This window comes from Mus caroli, unplaced genomic scaffold (assembly GCF_978045245.1).
Source record: "Mus caroli unplaced genomic scaffold, Mus_caroli_1 scaffold_17, whole genome shotgun sequence".
Lineage (NCBI taxonomy): Eukaryota > Metazoa > Chordata > Mammalia > Rodentia > Muridae > Mus > Mus caroli.
This window is the reverse complement of record NW_028227272.1, coordinates 28780364-28798976: the sequence shown is the minus strand read 5'-3', so window position 1 is coordinate 28798976 and position 18613 is coordinate 28780364. Positions and strand designations below refer to the sequence as shown.

Sequence of the window (18613 nt, the reverse complement as noted above, 5' to 3'; positions counted from 1 at the left end):
ACCACTGTTGCCATCACACAGGTTAACTCGGAAGACAAGGGTGCTCTGGCTAAGCTGGTGGAAGCTATTAGGACCAATTATAATGACAGATATGACGAGATCCGCTACCACTGGGGAGGCAACGTCCTGGGTCCTAAGTCTGTAGCTCGCCTCGCCAAGCTGGAAAAGGCAAAGGCTAAAGAACTCACCACTAATTTGGGTTAAATGTACACGAAGTTTTCTGAACATAAATATAATTACAAAATTAAAAACAACAACAAAAAAGAAAAATAATTAAGTATCTTAGAAATTTTATGTAGAACCTGAACTTCAGTAGGAGACTGGTGACTCATATGAGGGGAGAAGTCCTACTATGGAGCACTGGCTGATCTTCAACTCAACTATCTGGCCTCAAACTCACAGTTTCCTAAGTACTGGGATAATAAAAGCCTGTATCACTATACCAAGTTGATATTCTTATATTACCAAACAATACACATAAGCTAAATGGAAAAAACAAACCCCAAAACCTAAATGTTATATAAAAGCCTTCTCAAAAAGACTAGGGAAAGAGAAATAAAAGAAAAAAAAAATCTAATTTTATATAAAAACAAAAAATTAATGGTAAAAAAAAAAAATCAATCAAGCAAAACCACCACCACCACCATGAAAGTAAGAAATAATACAGATGGATCTGAGAAGAACATGGAAGGAGTGAATTTGATCAAAACACCTATGAATATTAAAAAATAAAAACAGTATGAAAGGTAATATAAAAGTAGTACATTTATTTAAAGGTTCTGTCAAGAAAATTTGACATGTGTGCACTGCTGTCTGAGAAATTGCACAGGCACTATTTCTTAGACATAGATGCTTGTGGGAAGTACAGTCATCCATTCCTTTAGTTGTAAAGACACCATTCAAGTAGTGAGCACAAACCATTTCATTTTGCCGGGGGGGGGGGTGTTGACCCCTTTCTGGAGTCTGACAAATGAAAATGTTTTGTCATTTTCCATAGAAAAAAAACCACATTCCTACCCTATTTTCTTATATCACCCATCTTCATTAAATAAACAAACCCTTAGTAAAATCTCCTTACTGGTTTAGATATATTGCAATTATGAAGGTGAAATCAGAGACCTCCTAGGAGTTATGTTCCACGCTATCTTGGAAAATGCCCATCTCCAAACTTTTAGATAAAAGAATCCTCCTTTAGCACCTGGGTGTGACTGAATGCACCTGTAGCCCTCGCTCCCTGAAAGGCCAAAGCAGGGGAATTACTTAGGATCGGGATCTGATACCACCCAGGCATCAGAGACAAAGTGCACTTCCAAACAAGAGCAGCAACAACAAAGAATTATGTTTTTCGTTTTATTTTTGATGTGCATTGGCCTCCATGTATATATGTGTTAGGATGTTGGAGCCTAGAACTGGAGTTGCCAACAGTTTTGAAATGCAGTTGGGTGCTGGAAACTGAATGCAGATCCTTTGGAAGAGCAGCCAGTGCTCTCAACCACGGAGCCATCATCTCTCCAGCCCCAAACCAAACAATTTTGTGTTTTCTAAGTGTTTTGAGACAAGGCATCTTGTCTGTCCTCAAACTCACAGAGATCTATCTGCTTGCCTCTACCTCGCACGTGCTGTGGCTAAGGCTCACACTACTACCCCACCAGTTTATTACTTCACATCAAAACTCTCTGGCTTGTAGCTCTTCAATGATAATTTTTACAGCTCTCGGCATGTAAGGATGATGTGAAAATCACTCATATCTATTTTCTGGGAAGACGATACAAGTGCCAGAAGCAGATCCTTTTAAATTTGATAAAATGGGGAATATCACTCTTAAATAGAATAGAGTATTTTTGCAAGCATTTGAAAGTTTTAATATGAAATTTTCTAAAACAAAAGGAAACAATTGGTTATAATAATTCTGAGTTAAATTTAATGAATTTTAATAATTGTATGGCATGTTAAATCAAGTTTTCTAACTCCTTTATGGTGTTTATGAAATTACTTTTCTTATCAAAAAATAGGAAATTAAAATGTTTAGGGAAACACATGTGTATATATACATCTATATGGATGAAAACATAATAAAACTTAGGAAGACAGTAATTTGTAGATTCAAAAGGAGAGACAGGGCACATCTGAGCTGTACCATGTGAGGTAGAGAGAGGATTCAGTATGCAGGGCTCCTATCTTGTTTCAAAACACATTCATAGAATGATTGTTTTCAAGTTTGATAAGAACAATGTAAATTAAATCAAGAGATACTTCTAGAACTCTTGCAGGTGACATGTAGTGATTGCACTCCCCCCCAACCCCCACAAGATAGGGTTTGTTTCTCTGTGTAGCACTAGCTGTCCTAGAACTTACAAAGATCCTCCTGCCTCTGCCTCCTGAGTACTGGGATTAAAGGTGCCAGGCTCTGAGTGTAAAGCATGTCTGATGGTTCTGCACAAAGCTAACTCACAGAGAAGTTACTTCTGGTTTTGGAACTCTACCCAGGTTATTTCTTAAGAAACTTGTTCACAACAGGAATTAAAGTACATGAATGTCAGTATTTACCAAAGAATTAGTTATAGTGATAAATAAAATGTGGTTTGAAAGTGCATTAATGGGCATGCATGTACACACACAGACACACTCTTATATACACACAGGACTACCACTCAGTTAGAAAGATGAAGATTTTATATATGCTAACTCATGAGTGAACCTTGAAAACACTGTGCTGTGAAATCAGCCACAAAAGACATACTGCACGGTTCTGCTTACATGACTTATCTAGATGAAGCAAATACATGGAACTGAAAGTAGGCTCAATTTATCAGGAGCCAGGAGTAGATTCTATGATGATGAAAGAGGTTTTGGAAATAGCAAGTAGCAATAGCAGCACATACTGAATATAATGTACCTGAAATATGCACTGTGACATGACTGTTTTAATTTTATGATATATACATATGTTATCACATTGAAAATTAATGGCATGTACTACAAATTATTAAGCTGCACATCTGACTTATAATGTGTGTTGTATGTGGATAGTCATGTGTGCAGGTCTAAGGAAAGTCTAAGATCATTTCTTCTAAGACTGGCTTGGAACTTGCTCAGTGGTTAAAGCTGGTGGGCTCGACAGCCTTAGGAATTCACCTGTTTCTGATTCCCCAGTGCTGGGACTGCAATGTGCTACCAACATGGCTTTTTAAAGTGGAGGCTTGGAGGTGTGTGTCAAACTTAAATCTTCCACCTGAGCCATTCACTAGCTCCGCCTGTAAACTTATTATGTGTAAGATGGTATGTAAGTATTTGAATAAAACTAATCTTTAAAAATTTTTATTTATTGTTATGGGTTTTTTATGTTTGTATTTAAGACAAGTTCTCACTTACTCTGTAGACCAGTATGGCCCCAAACTCACAGAGATCCACCTGCCTCTATCTCCCAAGTGCTCGGATTGAGGACATGTACCGTTTATGCTCAGCTCTGAATTTTAGAACCATTAAACATATGCTGTTGTATTTCTGAAGGGGAGCTGAGACTGTGACAACCTCTCAAGGGGTTTTGGCTCAAACTATGGAGGACTGACAATGTTTGGGCAAAGATTTTTGTAGTCTATAATCTGGGCACAGAACCATACTTATCAAATGGGATTATATAATGCACACCACTTTAAGATCTATTTAGTAACAACCATCTGGTTTTCACATTAGCATGGAAATAGGCAGGTCTGTTGTGTCCAACAAATACTCTAGCTATGTGGGGACAGGAATGAAACGCAATCGCAAAACTTACTTTTTAATTTGCAAATTATGTAGAGATATTAAAGCTATACAAATCATTTTCCTTCTTCTAGAAATAGGCACTATTAGCAAATAACAAGACTAGAGATGAGCTGAGGAAGAATGCTTACTGACAACAAACACTGAACAGTCATTATTTACTAGACCAGCTAATGAACACTTGTCTGTTTCCAACACTGCTAACTCAGTGACAAGAGAAACTCCTCTGTACTTGGAGACATCATTGCTTCTTTTATTTTTAAAGACTTATTTTCATTTCATATGTATGAGTGCTTGCCCAAATGTATGTAAGTACACAACATGTGTGCTTGGAGCTTACAGAAGTCAGAAGAGGGCAACAGATCCTCCAGAGCTGGAGTTAAAGGTGGCTGTGAACCACCATATGGGTACTGAAACTGAGCCTAGATCCTCTGCAAAAGCAGCAAATCCTTTAAAGCACCGAGCAGCCTCTCCAGTGCGGAGCCCAGTTTCTTAATCTACAGGTCACAATCCTACACTGAGGCCACAATGACGTGGGAGTGAGGAAATCTTTGAGAAAAGTAAGACTTTTGAATATACAACAACTAAAAATTAATTCCAGATCAAATGTGTTTCTGGTAGCTGCCGCCCATGTTGCATCATGGGACAACGCTGCAGTCTTCTTTCTGAATGTACTGCATATGCACTCTGTGTACACGCTACGATACTGACAAGTGCTGCTTGGAAAACGTCAGGGAAGATTTGAGGCTGACGTGCATTTGAAACCCAATGCTCTTTCTTACAGAATCACAGTGCTTTACTGACAGAAGCAAAACGACTTTCAGTTTTCACGACCATTCTTCCTTAGTATATAAATATCAATATACAATCTTTGGATTGTAGAGTATTCGACTCCTTGATTTAAAAAACTGGTATTTGAATTGATAATTTGAGTTTCATACAAACAAACAAGCCATTAAATGAGTTCTGGCTGGAGCTCAGGACAGTCTATGCAACAATCCCTGAAGTGTCCTTAGCCAGATTCCCATCATGTGCTGCATTTTTATGGAATACTATGTTCTCAGCAAACAAAATGCTGACCAATGCTGAAAAATGTTGAGAATACTATATAGCCTGCAATATCAAACATTTAAAAAAGGTTTGTTTACTTTTAACTAAGTTTTAAAAATTATATTTTACTCATTTATTATGGTCTGTGTTGGGGGTGGTTATACACAAATGGCAGTCAGGGGACAACATGTAGGAACTGGTTCTCTCCGTCCACCATGTTGGTTCCAGGAATCAAACTCAGGTTGTCAGGTTTGGTGTCAGTTTCCATCACCTGCTAAGCTAGCGCACTAGCACCAAGACTTAAATTCTTTATACTGTAATAAAGCACATACATCTATCTGAGTAGTATGGAATTCTGACCTTTAATTTTTTTCTAAGAGTTACTTATCTTCATCTTATGTGTATGGGTGCTTTGCTATGTGTATATCTGCGTACCGTGTGTGTGAGTGCTGGAGGAGGCTTCCCTGGAACTGGAGTTAAATGAACTTGTTAACCAGAATGTGGCTGCTGGGAATTTAACCCAGTTCTTCCAGAAGAGCAGACAGTGCTCTTAACCACTGAGCCTTCTTTCCAGCCCTAGTCTTTAATAAAGGTTCAAAGCCATAATAATGAAAACAATAATGAAAGTGATAAAAATATAGCGGACATGACTGAGGGCACATGTAACACTAAATGCTACAGTTAATATAAAATACTTGTAGAAATGACGAAGAACAAATGAACAGTGTCTCATAACTACCATAATGTGAAATAGAGCTAAATATTTCTACCTTATCAGAATCCTATGGAACTTCTTACACATAAACTCTAGTGTGATTACTATTGTTAGATAAAAGCAAAGTTTTAGTGTCAGGGTATCAACAATACATATAAAGAAACAACAACAACAAACAAAAACACTTGCTGATTTCTAAACTTCTAAACACAAACTAAATGCTTGCTATAAATACTCTATGACATGTATGGAAAAAAATACACAGAGTTAGCTTAATGGATGGATCAGTGTATGTTTTAATTTAGGTTTATTTAAGCTAATCTCTTCTCCCCAACCCTTTTTATTTTTCTGACAGGGTTTTATCTGTAACCCAGAACTTGCTGAAGTCCCTAGCCTTGACCATGAACTCACCATCTTCCCACGTCTACCTTGTCAGTGTTGGAACTACAGGTGTACGCTAGCAATACCAAACCATTTACACTAATTTTGACATGACAACATACCTCACCTTAAGAGGGTAAAAAGCAGCATTTTATAAAGGAGTAGAAATTATTTAATATTAGCCCTTAAAAGCCTGGGTCTCTTCCCAGCTGGCTTTATGTCAAGGATGAGTATGAAGCTCCTTACCTAGTGATCTCGTCATCTCCGAGCACGGCTTTAGAAATGGGTGAGTACCTGGCTGGTGACGTTGGCGTCTGGCCCAAGCATGAAGACGGGCTAACATGGTTGTCAACAGATTGAGAAGAAGCTTCAAAATAAATTGAGAAAACATATCAAAGGTGAAAATCATCTCTCAGTACCACAATGTAAATCTTAAAGCTAAAGTAAATTTATTTTTGCTGCTTTGCATAGCAAAATTTAGTAAATTATGTCATCTACGATTGAGGCCTGAACTCAGTTTTCAGGTCAAAACTGGTTTTAACATTTAGATCAATGAAGCTAATTTATTTCACTTGTTCTCTTTTGAGAAAATACAAACATAAAGGAATTTTATATAAGCTGATTTGCAAAATTAAATCCAGGAAAGGTCAAAGATTGTCACAGAAAGGACTAAAATATCATGTAAAATAATAAAAATATTATTAATTTTATTTGTATGGCTGTTTAGCCTACATGTATGTTTGTGCACCATATGCATGCCTGTTGACCATGGAGGTCAGGAGAAGGGGTCAGGTCCTCCAGGACTAGAGGGACGGGCTTTGAGCTGCTGCTCTTAACTACTGAATCATCTCTCCAGCCCAGTAAATTTTGCTAACAAGTCATTTGTAGGCTTAAAACAAGAGAGAAAGAAAAAAAGAGAGTATGCAGATTCACAGTTTATTATGATTGGAGACCAGAAGTCTAAAAACAGTTAAGAAAAGCCTTATATTAGTAATTAACTGTCAAACTAATCTGTGCCTATTTTTAATAGTCCCACCAGAGTGGAAATCTGGTAAAAAGAAAAACACTTAAAAAGTAAAAAGTATCTGTTGTTTCACTTCTATAACAGTATCATATGCACACAGGTTCTCTTGAAAAACTGTAGTTCAGAGGTATACTGCAACACTCCTGACCATACTTACAAGACCCAGGATAGAAACATTTTAGCTATTGTTTACAAAGACACCATCCTTGAATTAGCTGAATCATTGGCAAAATACATAGAAAGCAATAACTAGCTGCAATGTCTAACATTTTTATTATCAACCATTAGTTTTCGTTACACTGTATTACTAAGCATTTCTATAGGTGAGAAGTATATATAAAAGCGGAGAGGTCATTAGTTCAAATGACTATAGCAGCTGTGCCACCGACTTTAAATATTAAAGAAATGAAGGGATTTGAATAAAGGAAAACGGAAAACGAACTGTAAGGTAGAAGGAGACAACGTAGATTCTACTAAAAAGGAGTCAGCATCCCTGTAACACACAAAAAGGAAGCGTGTATGACTTCTCCTGGCAATATAATCTAGGGTTAGTGGTGTGCAGACCTCAGCAACAATAATTTTTAACTAGTTCCTAAGCTATCTTTCACATTTGTATCAAAGCACTAACTACTAACAGTTCTCAGCTTTAAAGTCCAAAGTCTTTCCTGGATGATATAGATGTTTATTGATTTTTGATCCTTAAGGTTTTTTTTCTTCTTCTTCTGTATTATGTTTGTATGGAACAAAAATCTAAACTAAGAATACAACAGAAAAAGTGAACATAAAATTCTAATAAATACCAAAATTATAAAAAAGTAACTTTTCCCTGTGAGATCTAAACTGCTTCATTGTGCAGTGAATGCTTTTTGTGACTTTAACCCATGTTAGTCTCTCTGACAGCAAGCGCTAAAAATTTATGTTGCTATCTATTAACCCGAAGTTGGATTATATAAAACATTGCTACCTTATACCTGAAATCTTATTTAACCAGATCCCACAGAGAAATGACTGAACAGAGGAACCCAATTTATTATGAAATATCAAATATCAAAACTAATTGCCTAAGACCTGCAAGGTCTGGACAGGAAGAAGGAAGTAGAGACCATGAAGTGAAAGTGAGAAGAGCCTGAGGCCGGACCCTAAGTGCAACAGAAAGAATCTACACTGAGAGTGAGAAGACAGAAACACACAGCCGGTCCAGTGTCAGATACTGCACTGCTTAGATACAAAGATAAGCTTGGTCATTTGCAACAAGCATACTTTTATTCCTGTCTACTCCATTTTAGTTATCACTATTTTCATTGCCTTTATGTTAGAAATATTGATTGTGCCTGCCCAATTAATGGACTTCCATGGTCACCATTACTTGTTTCCTTCTATATTCTTGTCAAAAGACTTTTTTCTATCTCATAATCAACTGTTTCCTAAGTTGGACATCTGCTCACTCATACACTGCCTCTTCCAGAAAATCCCTGTCCCCTAAACTTTGACAATCATCTCTTAAATCAAATGTCATCTAATTCACTTTTCTGCAAAGGTAACAAATGATTGAAATATGGACGTTTCATATTTGTCATTACTAAGTTTAACTGAATCCCAAACTAAAATCTTCCAAACATTCCAAATATATACAGATGAATTCATTGATAAGATACAGTATCAATGTAGTTTATCAAGTTAACAGAATAAAAAAAAGAACAATAATCTCTGTAAATAAAACATTTATGCAATTAAAAAATGTAAAAAATAAACTATAAATCAGAAATAAAAATTAGCTTTATTAACCTGACAATGTGAATATACAAAAGTCCTGGCAAAATGCTGTTTTTCTAGAGTTGATGCTCAGGTACGGGCACTATGTGTGTGCCTGATCCCCATGCAGGCCAGAAGGTGTCAGATCCTCTGGAACTGGAGTTAGAGATGGTTGCAAGCGGATGTGTGTATTGGGAATTACACCTGGGTCCCCTGAAAAAGTAGTCAGAACTCTTAACTGCTGAGCCATCTGTCTAGTCCTTGACATTTCTTTTTAACAGTGACCTAGAGGTTCTATCAGTCATCAGACAAACAAAGGAAATGAGTGTTTAATATTTTATATACAAACCACACGGTTGAATAAACAGACTTTTACAAGATAATCTGAGGTACTTTTAATGATCTTAGCAATACAGATTATATAATCAAAATAAAGAAGCTAGTCATGTTTTTACCAGTGAAAACTAGAAACATTTAAAAAGCAGTATCATTTATAATAGACTTGAATATCAGGCTTATCAAGTATCATGGCTAAATGTAACTAAAACAACTATAAAATCTCTATTATACTACAAAATACTGCTCAGATGAATTTTTAAAACATCTGTATAATTAAGACAAAGCTATCGTTTGGACTGGGTGAAAGTCAACTTTTGTTTTTGCAAAACAGCACTATACTTTTCTATTCCCTTCAGTTTTGGTTTTTCCTTGTCACAGTCTTACTGTACTCTGAGTTTGAAATCATCCTACTTTAACCTCCTAAGTGACAAGATTACAGGAGCAGGATAATCAGGCCTGGCTTCCTTTGTGTGTTTCTGTGGTGCATGCACACGGTTTAAGTCTGCATATGTGGGCATGTTTGTGTGTTCACGTAGAGGCCAGGAGGCTAACACTGCTATCTCCTCCACTTCAGCACAGCTCACCTCACTGGCCATCCTGGTGGACTGGCTGGTCCTCCTGCCTTGGCTCCCCCAGCACGGAGGTTACAGACACTCGCTGCTGAGCCTGGCTCGTACATGTGCAGTACAGCTGGATTTAGGACCCCATGCCCTCATAACAATTACTTCCCCACTGAGCTATCTCCATAGCTCTAGCTTTTATTTCTATTCTAAAAATCATCAAGGAACTGCAAAGAAGACTCAATATAATGTTGAAAAAAATAACAAAGTTGAAAGACTTATACAAACAGAAATCAACATGTATCATAAAGTTATGCCACTTTATGGATAGGAAAATATGATAATAGATTAGAACCATACATATATTCTCTTAGTATATAATAAAATCACATACATACACACACACTCAGCACTCGGGAGGCAGAGACAGGTATATTTCTGGGCGTTTGAAGCCACCCTGGTCTAGAGTGAGTTCCAGGACAACCAAGGCTACACAAAGAAATCTTTTGTCTCAGAAACAAACAAACAAACAAACAAAAAACTACCAACATAGTGCAGTGCTAAGAATCATAATTTGTTTAAGAAGTGGTGCTGGATCACTGGGATATATATATGTTTGAAAAGAAAAGTTCCATGTAAAAGATTAAATCGAAGCACATCAGGCTTAGAGGTTAGAGATAAAGCCACAAAGCTTCCAGGTTCCTCCAGATGACTGTAGGATAGAAAATGATTTCAGTTTGTTCTGAAATAATGTATCATGACAAAAAAAAAAACTGCTTCAGAGATGGTGTGAGCAGTAGTTGGCCTAGTCGAGGAGAGCTGTGCTCAGGCTGCCTCCCTGCCTCCCTTTCATGACAGCCAATAGAAGACTTTTTGATGCTTACAAGGGCTCGAGTTTGATATACAAGATGAAAGACATGTCACAGAAATGCTGTGGTCTGTGAGAACTGTGTGCATGTGTTAGAGGGGGAGTCAGGAACTCTAACCATGTATGGTGGCAGTAATATGTTGTCATCAGCAAGTAATGTTCTAGGAAGGAAATATAGAATTGAAGAAATTCAGCATAAAACACTTCACACAATGGAGCAGCTTGGGGGCCCAAGACAAAAAATGATTTCTTGCCTCCAGTAATCAAACTCTGTACTTCAGATGATGATGTGAAAAAAAATCAGTCTATTTATTGAGATCTTCAAGATAACAAAGAATGTAAGGTTTTGAAGGGCCATCCAGATTTCATGAATTTGGTATTCCATCCCAAAGAAAGCTATGGACTTACAGGTCTAAGTGATCAGCACACACATAGGGTTTGGGGCTTGAAATGAAAGCAGAGAGGCCACTTCTTCATTTTCCTGGGACAAGTACTGGAATACTCAGGATGATGCTAAGTTGTGGTTATAAAGAATGAAGCAATGTGGTTTTAGGATGTAGGCCCCAGAGGCTATTCTGTTTCTCCAGTCAGAACAGGCCCAAGCTCAGAACACACCTTTAAAGTTGGTGCTCTTGCAGGAAATGACTGGATAATTTAGCATCTCACTTTGTCCAGCGACCCTCAAGAGACCAGCCCTACTCTCATAGAGCAGGCACACTTCCTTGGGTGGTCTGGAATTAGTGAACATTTGTTTGCAGTCACTGGCTATCCTGGAAAAATGATGTTGGTTTCAGACTCATCAAGGAGGGCACTCAGCCTATCCTCACTGGCTTGGCAGCTACTGGATCTGGTCGTTCCCACAAGGTAACTAGGTACAGTCGGAGGCCATCACAACTGGTTGTTTAGGTTGACCAAAATATAAAATAAAATTTTTTTTCTGTCTTTTTGAACCTATACTTTATATTTTCAATAGATACTTTGACCAAGTCCTTATTTATACCAAGTACACTATAAACTCTAGAAATAACTCAGCTGTCTCTTCTGTTAAGTAAAATAATGAAGGCTCAAAAATACTTGTTCAATTAATTAAAATTTAAAATTTAATTCAATAAAATCTCCTGACAAGTATAAAACATAAAACCAGTGAAAAAACTTGTAATTTCTTGAATTCATACTACCTCCTTCAAATCAGTAAACAAACAAACAAACAAACAACAATCCCAACTGAAAAATGTAGGGCTGTGGAGATGGCTCAGTTAATAAAGTGCTGGCTGGGCAGACAAGCTGAGGACCTGAACCTGGATCCCAGCACACACATAAGGAAAGCTGTGTGTCTGGACGAATGCTTGTAAGAGAGACCAATGACTCCCTGGAGTTCACTGACCTGCCAGCTTAGATGAATGAGTTCCAGACTCGGCGAGACAGGGTGGGGAGTGACAGAGACACCTGATACTCACTTCTAGTCTCATATGTATACCTTACATGCACATATGTGTGCACATGCACATTGAAAATGTAAAATTTAATTTCATGGCATAAAAGATGTTAGTCAAGCAATAATCACAAAAAGAACTGAACATCATTAATTACCTAGAAAATACTCTCTGGCTTCTCCTTATATAATATAAATCTCTCTCTCTCTCAGGATAGCTCTGGCTGTCCTGGAACTCATTCTGTAGACCACGCTGGTCTCGAACTCAGAAATCCGCCTTGCACCACCACTGCCCAGCTAGCTTTTTCTTATCACCAGGAAAAAGAATAAAGATCAGTGTGAAAATAATTAATGAATGACTCAATACATAGCCATTAACATCTGTAACTAAAGAGTAATGATTCCAAGAGTTGAAGATGCAAAAAGCCAGGCTAAAAAGTGTTCTGAATCCTTTGCTAACTGGCTATGGCCCATACCACCCTAAACTCATCTGATCTCATCAAATTTTTTGTAAACTGTTTATCAGCTAAACACACACACACACACACACACACACACACACACACACACACACACACACACAGACACACACACACACACAGACACACTAGCTCTGTAACACAGAAATGTCAACCTTAAGAGAAATGGGGTACACAAATTCAAGAAAAAACTATAAACTAAACATGGTGGCACATATATGTAATCAGAACCAAGGAAGCCAAGGCAGAAGCAGCATGAATCTGAGGTCAGCCTCAGATTCATGGGCTCCATAGTGCAATTTTGTCTAAAACAAATAAATGATGGTAGTAATGGGATAAAATGAGGATGAAAACAAAACCACAAGAGGTTAGAAACGTGCAAAAGTATCCCAGCAGCTATACTCCATATAAATCCCAAATGAAAATGGCCCAGCTGTAAAATAGAAAACCTGTCGTACGTGCATATAATGGGATCCTACAGAGCATTAAAACAAACAGAAAAGAAACCACCAAACCGATACTACACAGGCCTCACACACCTTTGAGGTAAGCAAAAGCAGCAAATATAAGGGTAGACACAGACATTTAAGAACAAGTAGTAGATCTAAAAGATCTACATATAACAAAGTAGCAAATACAGACACAGACGAGGTTCTCTCTAGGAACAAGCAGATTTCATGCTATCTCTTCACTCCTGACCAAGGGAGAATCAGGCTTGCCTGGTACTTTCTCCTGTTTACTCTCTCACTGACAATTCTTTCCTCACCTCAGTTTACTTTATACCTACTCCTTAATCTCCCATAAGAGAACTTCCTTATCATTGTATTTTCAAATCTCCAGCTAGGTTCTGCATGGAAAGACCATGCACGAAGAAGGCAGTTGTCTGAACACTGTTGGGAAGGAAGGATAAAAGAAGTACACAGAAGAATCATCAACAAACCACAGAGCCTAAGCTGAAAACCAAGCGAGAAGGAGGCAAAGGAATGAAGTCAGTATGAAGGTCCAAAGAGGCTAAACGGGTAGAAAAACAGTGACTGAATGGACTAATGGCTGTGAAGGACTTAAAACTGTTGCAGACGCTGTAGTGACAGTTACTGAGAAGATTTGTGTTAGAAGTCCTTAGGTCCTCAAGCTGAGGTAGAGGGCAGGAAAGAAAGCAAGAAATCAAGACACCAGAAAGCCATGGTTTACACCAGCTAGCGCAGATTAAGAACAGCAATGGGAACAAAAGTGGCAAGAAAGATAATATAGTATTTAATGAAGAAAGCCAGATCTGTAAGGAGACTTCCATGATTATAATACAACAAAGAGGCAGTAAGTTGAATGCGAGGTCTGGCAAGGGCTTAGGGAAGCAAAAACTATGAAAAATAAATGTAGGTGCTTAAAAAGCACTTACACGGAGCCAACTCTCCAGCTTCCTAGCTTTTCCATTTAAAAAATGCCAGGCCATTATCAAAAAAGAATTAATTTCATAAAAATATTTTTGTTTAATGTTTTCCTAGGTAGTAACCTGGGTATTTGTACATCAACAATCAATTTGTAGAAAAGCTGTCCTAAATGTGCACATGGCTGTCCTAAAGAGGCAATACTCAAAGTGAGACTAATACCTGAATTGATGAGCCAGATTCTTTAAATGCAAACAAATATATACAAAGCCCTAATGTAAACTTTATGCACAAGACCAAGGTCATGCAAGGATTCCAAGAGGTGACATGTCTCTGTTAAAAAAAAGCGCAGCATGTCTGTTGTTAGAAAGGCTGACTATCACTAAGGAGCTGATTCAATTATATTAAAGTCAGAGTTTTTCAAAGCCTACTCCATGAACCAACCAAAAGCATACTTCGTTTTTCATACACAGAATAAACTACTTATTTTTGTATTCAAGCATAACACTAACTGCATTATTTAAAAAAAATACATTTAGTAATTGTTATTTACAGAAAAGCTTGAGAATCAAGGTGAAAACTACTTTTATTATCAGATTAAAGAATGTGGTTCTCTTAATATGTATTTCGTTTTTAAAGAAGATTGTATTTTGAATTATGTGCTTATGCGTGCTTGTGCATATGGGTGCAGGTGCCTGAGGACCACAGACGAGTGCAGTGGATCCCTGCAGCTGGAGTTACAGGTGACTGTGAGGCAGCTGAGGGGTGCTGGGTACAAAACTGGGGCTTCTGTAAGCGCAGTATGCTCTCCTAACTCCTGAGCCATCTTTTCAGCCAATTCTTTCTTTTCTTTTAAGACAGTCTGTCTCCATCTCCCCATCACTGGGTTTATATGTGTACAGTATTTTTATGATGTTGAACCTTTTTTTATTACACTGGTAACATTATAAAGAGCACAGTCATGAAAATAAGACACATGTAAGCAACCTTAAGCTAACACACTTACAATTAGTGATGTCAGGTGGTGCATAGCCATCATTTATATACATACTTGTTGGTTTTGCCACTTTCAAATAAACAAAATCAGATGTATTCTTTAAGGCAGTCACTGCTTCTTCATGAGTAACTTCTTCTAAACACACACTGTTCACCTACAAGGAAATAACAAGAGATAATATTTGAGGACACTTTTACATGCTTTCTGGTTTTTAGAAGAAAACAATCACCTAAATGATATAGGATATGAGAGAGTGATTCACTGAAAACCAAGATGTGGAAAAAGATATACATCTTTACTGTCTATGATACATGGAGATTGTTTTTACAAATGTTCATGAAATAGACACTTTTGACTCTAGCTTCTTGCTCTAGCCCCAACTTTCTCTCACTAATTAAGACTAAACTAAGACATTTAGGGATGTAGTATTACAGAATTTAATTCTTTTAAGGAGAAACAGTACTAAAACACAAACTAAAAGTAAGCTATTCCTATGGAGCATGATCCAGTTTGTAGAAATAGGCACAAACCCCACTAAATGTTTTCTTACTTACTATTAGATCTGTAACATAAGAGCTGACAAATTACTCTGATTAGATAGACAAGGGAAGAAGATGATCTCAGAGTTTTAGACTTGAGCAAAAGTTATCTGACATTTATCAAAGAATCTTCTTTTGCAGTTAGACAATGAATTTGGGAGTTTGTGCCAACCTAACAGGACGCAAGCCCGAGTTCTAAGTCCCCCTCCAGACTAGAAGCTAGAGAGCATGACAAGACAGGAGAGTGAGAGCTAGTGACAGTGAGATGAAGAAGAACATCAAGTTAGAGAGAAAAGTGGGGAGTGATGGAGGTCTGTCAAGCACCAGGTTAAAGTCAATTGAAATGAGGCCTCAAATTGTCTAATTTCAGCATAGTTGTAAGAACAAAGACTTTATTAACTTTTTTTATTTTTTGAGACAGAATGAAAAGTCTTGTTGCTTTTGAAAAATCAGCATAGGCTGTTGGTTTCCTGCTAACAATACTGGTTCTGGATAAACAATAAAACATTGTACACATAAAATTAAAAAAATAAAATTGAGGGCTAGAGAGATGGCTAAGTGGGTAAAAAACTAGTTACACAACCCTGACAACTTGAGTTAGATCCCTGGACTCAGAACCAGGAAACCCCTCAGATGTGGTGATCTGAGACAGGAGACTCAGTGGCAAGCTTGCCAGCCAGCTGGCCTGGAGTGTGCAACACAGCAGCAGAGACTCGGAGAGACCCTGCCTCGGTGGAAGACAAACCTTGGAAGCTGTCCTCAGCCCTCCCCACAGTAGTGGTACACGGGTACCTGTATTCCTATACACAGACAGAGAGAATAAAGAATGCACAACACGTGAGAAATCTAATGGAAAGCTGTTTGGCAGATGGGTATCTATGGTCAAACTATCACGTGTAGCTTTGGGAAAGACTGGCAACAATACTGTAAGAGGCAAGAGCAAAGACAGTCAGTCCTGTTCCCCACTGCCAAGTTGCTAATGTTGAAAAAAAAAGTTTTACAAGTGTCTAAAAAACAATAGGGTGGTAGTCTCTGTTGCTTAGTAATGTTACTAACAGAATACCTAATGGGCCAATAAAATCAATGCTTAAGTGGTCAATGAAACCTTCGTACTAAGGAGCACACAGCAACTCTTCATACCAGAACTATTTATAACATGCTCCCCAAGTAGAAATGACATAATTACTACTACTCTACACTATTTTATGTCTTTACAAACATCTCTGAGCCTTTCTGCCACTATTGAAGGTCAGCACAGTGCCCAGACTACTATTGCTGTTATTCTGTCTCCTACCATTACCAGTTTGCTTAGCCTATTTTGTTTAGGACTGGGCAAAGATGATGGAGCCCAAATTTGTGAAAGTGTTAACATATCTGAAATGTTGTATTGGCTAGTTTTATGTCAAGTTGATATAAGCTAGAGTCAGCAGAGAGCCTCAATTGAGAAAATGCCTAAGATCCAGCTTTAGGGCATTTTCTTTTCTTTTTTCCCCTCCCCTTTCTTTCTTTCTTTCTTTCTTTCTTTCTTTCTTTCTTTCTTTCTTTCTTTCTTTCTTTCTTTCTTTCTTTCTTTCTTTCTTTCTTTCTTTCTTTCTGTCTCCCTCCCTCCCTCCCTCCCTCCCTCCCTCCCTCCCTCCCTCCCGGTTTTTAGAGACAGGGTTTCTTTGTGTAGCCCTGGCTGTCCTGGAACTTACTCTGTAGACCAGGCTGGCATAGAATTCAGAAATCCTCCTACCTCTCTACCTCTGCCTCCCAAGTGCTGGGATTAAAGGTGTGCGCCACCACTGCCTGGCGGGCGCCACCACTGCCTGGCGGGCGCCACCACTGCCTGGCGGGCGCCACCACTGCCTGGCGGGCATTTTCTTAATTAGTGATCAATGGGGGAGGGCCCAGCCCATTGTGGATGGTGATATCCCTGGGCTGGTAGTCCTGGGTTCTATAAGAAAGCAGGCTGAGCAAGCCATGTTAAGCAAGCCAGTAAGCAGCACCTCTCTATGGCCTCTGCATCAGTTCCTGCCTCCTGGTTCCTGTCCTGCTTGAGTTCCTTTGGTGATAAACAGCAATGTAGAGTCATAAGCTGAATTAACCCTTTGGTCCCCAACTTGCTTTTTGGTCATGGTGTGTCAATGCAGCAACAGAAACCCTAGGAGACATGTCTAGCTTTCTCTTCCCTTTCTAGGCTTCACAGGACCTTATCTTCACCAGCACCTTAACTTTTCCTCGGGTTTCATTTTTGTAGTGAGCATGATGACTAAGTAAGGTATTTGTTGATGGACACTGGATAAATGATGATACAGTCACAAAGTTAAATCTTTTATTAATGGGTTTCTGCTCTAGGAGTATGGATCCATTACAGTATCACCATATGGAGTGCAAAAAGTATGAAGAAACTACACAGTCCAGCAGCCTCAGAGTTTCCAAATAAGAAATTTAGACTTATGTATGTGACTAAACATTTTTATTATTATTTTATATGGTTTGTGTACATGTGTGCGCACATGAGCATGCCTGATGCTCATGAGGGTGAGAAGGTGGAATCAAACTCCAAACTGGGTCCTGTAAGAGCAATAAGCACTCTCAACCACTGAGCCATCTCTCCAGACCCCGTTTAAACAATTGTTGAAAAGAAAAGAGAAAATAATACACACAGTTCTTGCTATTCTTGTTTTGGGAATGAGTAATGACTTCACTGATTTTCCTTATGTAATAAATAGCTCAGTTCAAACAAAAGAGGGTCACACATGACCACTCACTGCACTGTAAACTTAGACTGTGATTTAACAAGTCTGTGCACTTCAAGATTTCAACTCTTTAACTAGGAAAGCGGGATGAGCAGAGAGGCAGAGGAAGAATCAAGATGAGCACAGGGCTGCTGAAGGAAAAGGTAGCAACACCCTGGATCCCTGCATCTGACAGGGCTGGCTACCACACACTCGGCCTGGGTTGGTTTCAGAATGGAAGAGCAGACATCAGAATGACTTTCAGAACACTGCTTGTACTCACTGCTAGAAGCTTATCTCCAATCTGAAGCTTGCCATCCTTGTGTGCTGCACCTCCTTCAATTATTTTGGTTACATAGATGCTGTTATCACCAGGAATGTGCTGATTTCCAACACCTCCAGCAATGCTGAACCCAAGACCTGGTTGGAATACACTTGTTTAGATTCTCATCAATAAGGTGAATTTAAGCCCAGAGGGAAAAGAATGAAAATTAGAAATGATCATTCCATCACAGAGAAAATTATTTATTTAGTTTTCTGCTTTTAAAATCTTAAGTTTAGAGAGTGGAGAGGGGTCAGTGGTGAAGAACACTGGAGGCTCCTACAGAGG

At 38.4% G+C, this 18613-nt stretch overlaps 1 protein-coding gene across 22 annotated transcripts in view; it reads right to left on the bottom strand.

Annotated features, from left to right (window-relative positions):
* Dlg1 (discs large MAGUK scaffold protein 1) overlaps positions 1-18613 on the bottom strand; it is a 201106-nt gene that overhangs the window by 54202 nt on the left and 128291 nt on the right. For 21 of the 22 annotated variants that reach the window (XM_029470482.2, XM_029470484.2, XM_021185184.3 and 18 more), the window contains 3 exons: positions 18287-18423; positions 14754-14898; positions 6155-6275 (listed from right to left, as the gene is read on the bottom strand). In XM_029470482.2, the coding sequence (XP_029326342.1) occupies positions 6155-6275; positions 14754-14898; positions 18287-18423 (403 nt within the window). The remainder of the gene's footprint in view (positions 1-6154; positions 6276-14753; positions 14899-18286; positions 18424-18613) is intronic. The other variant, XM_029470486.2, reaches the window with a different exon arrangement.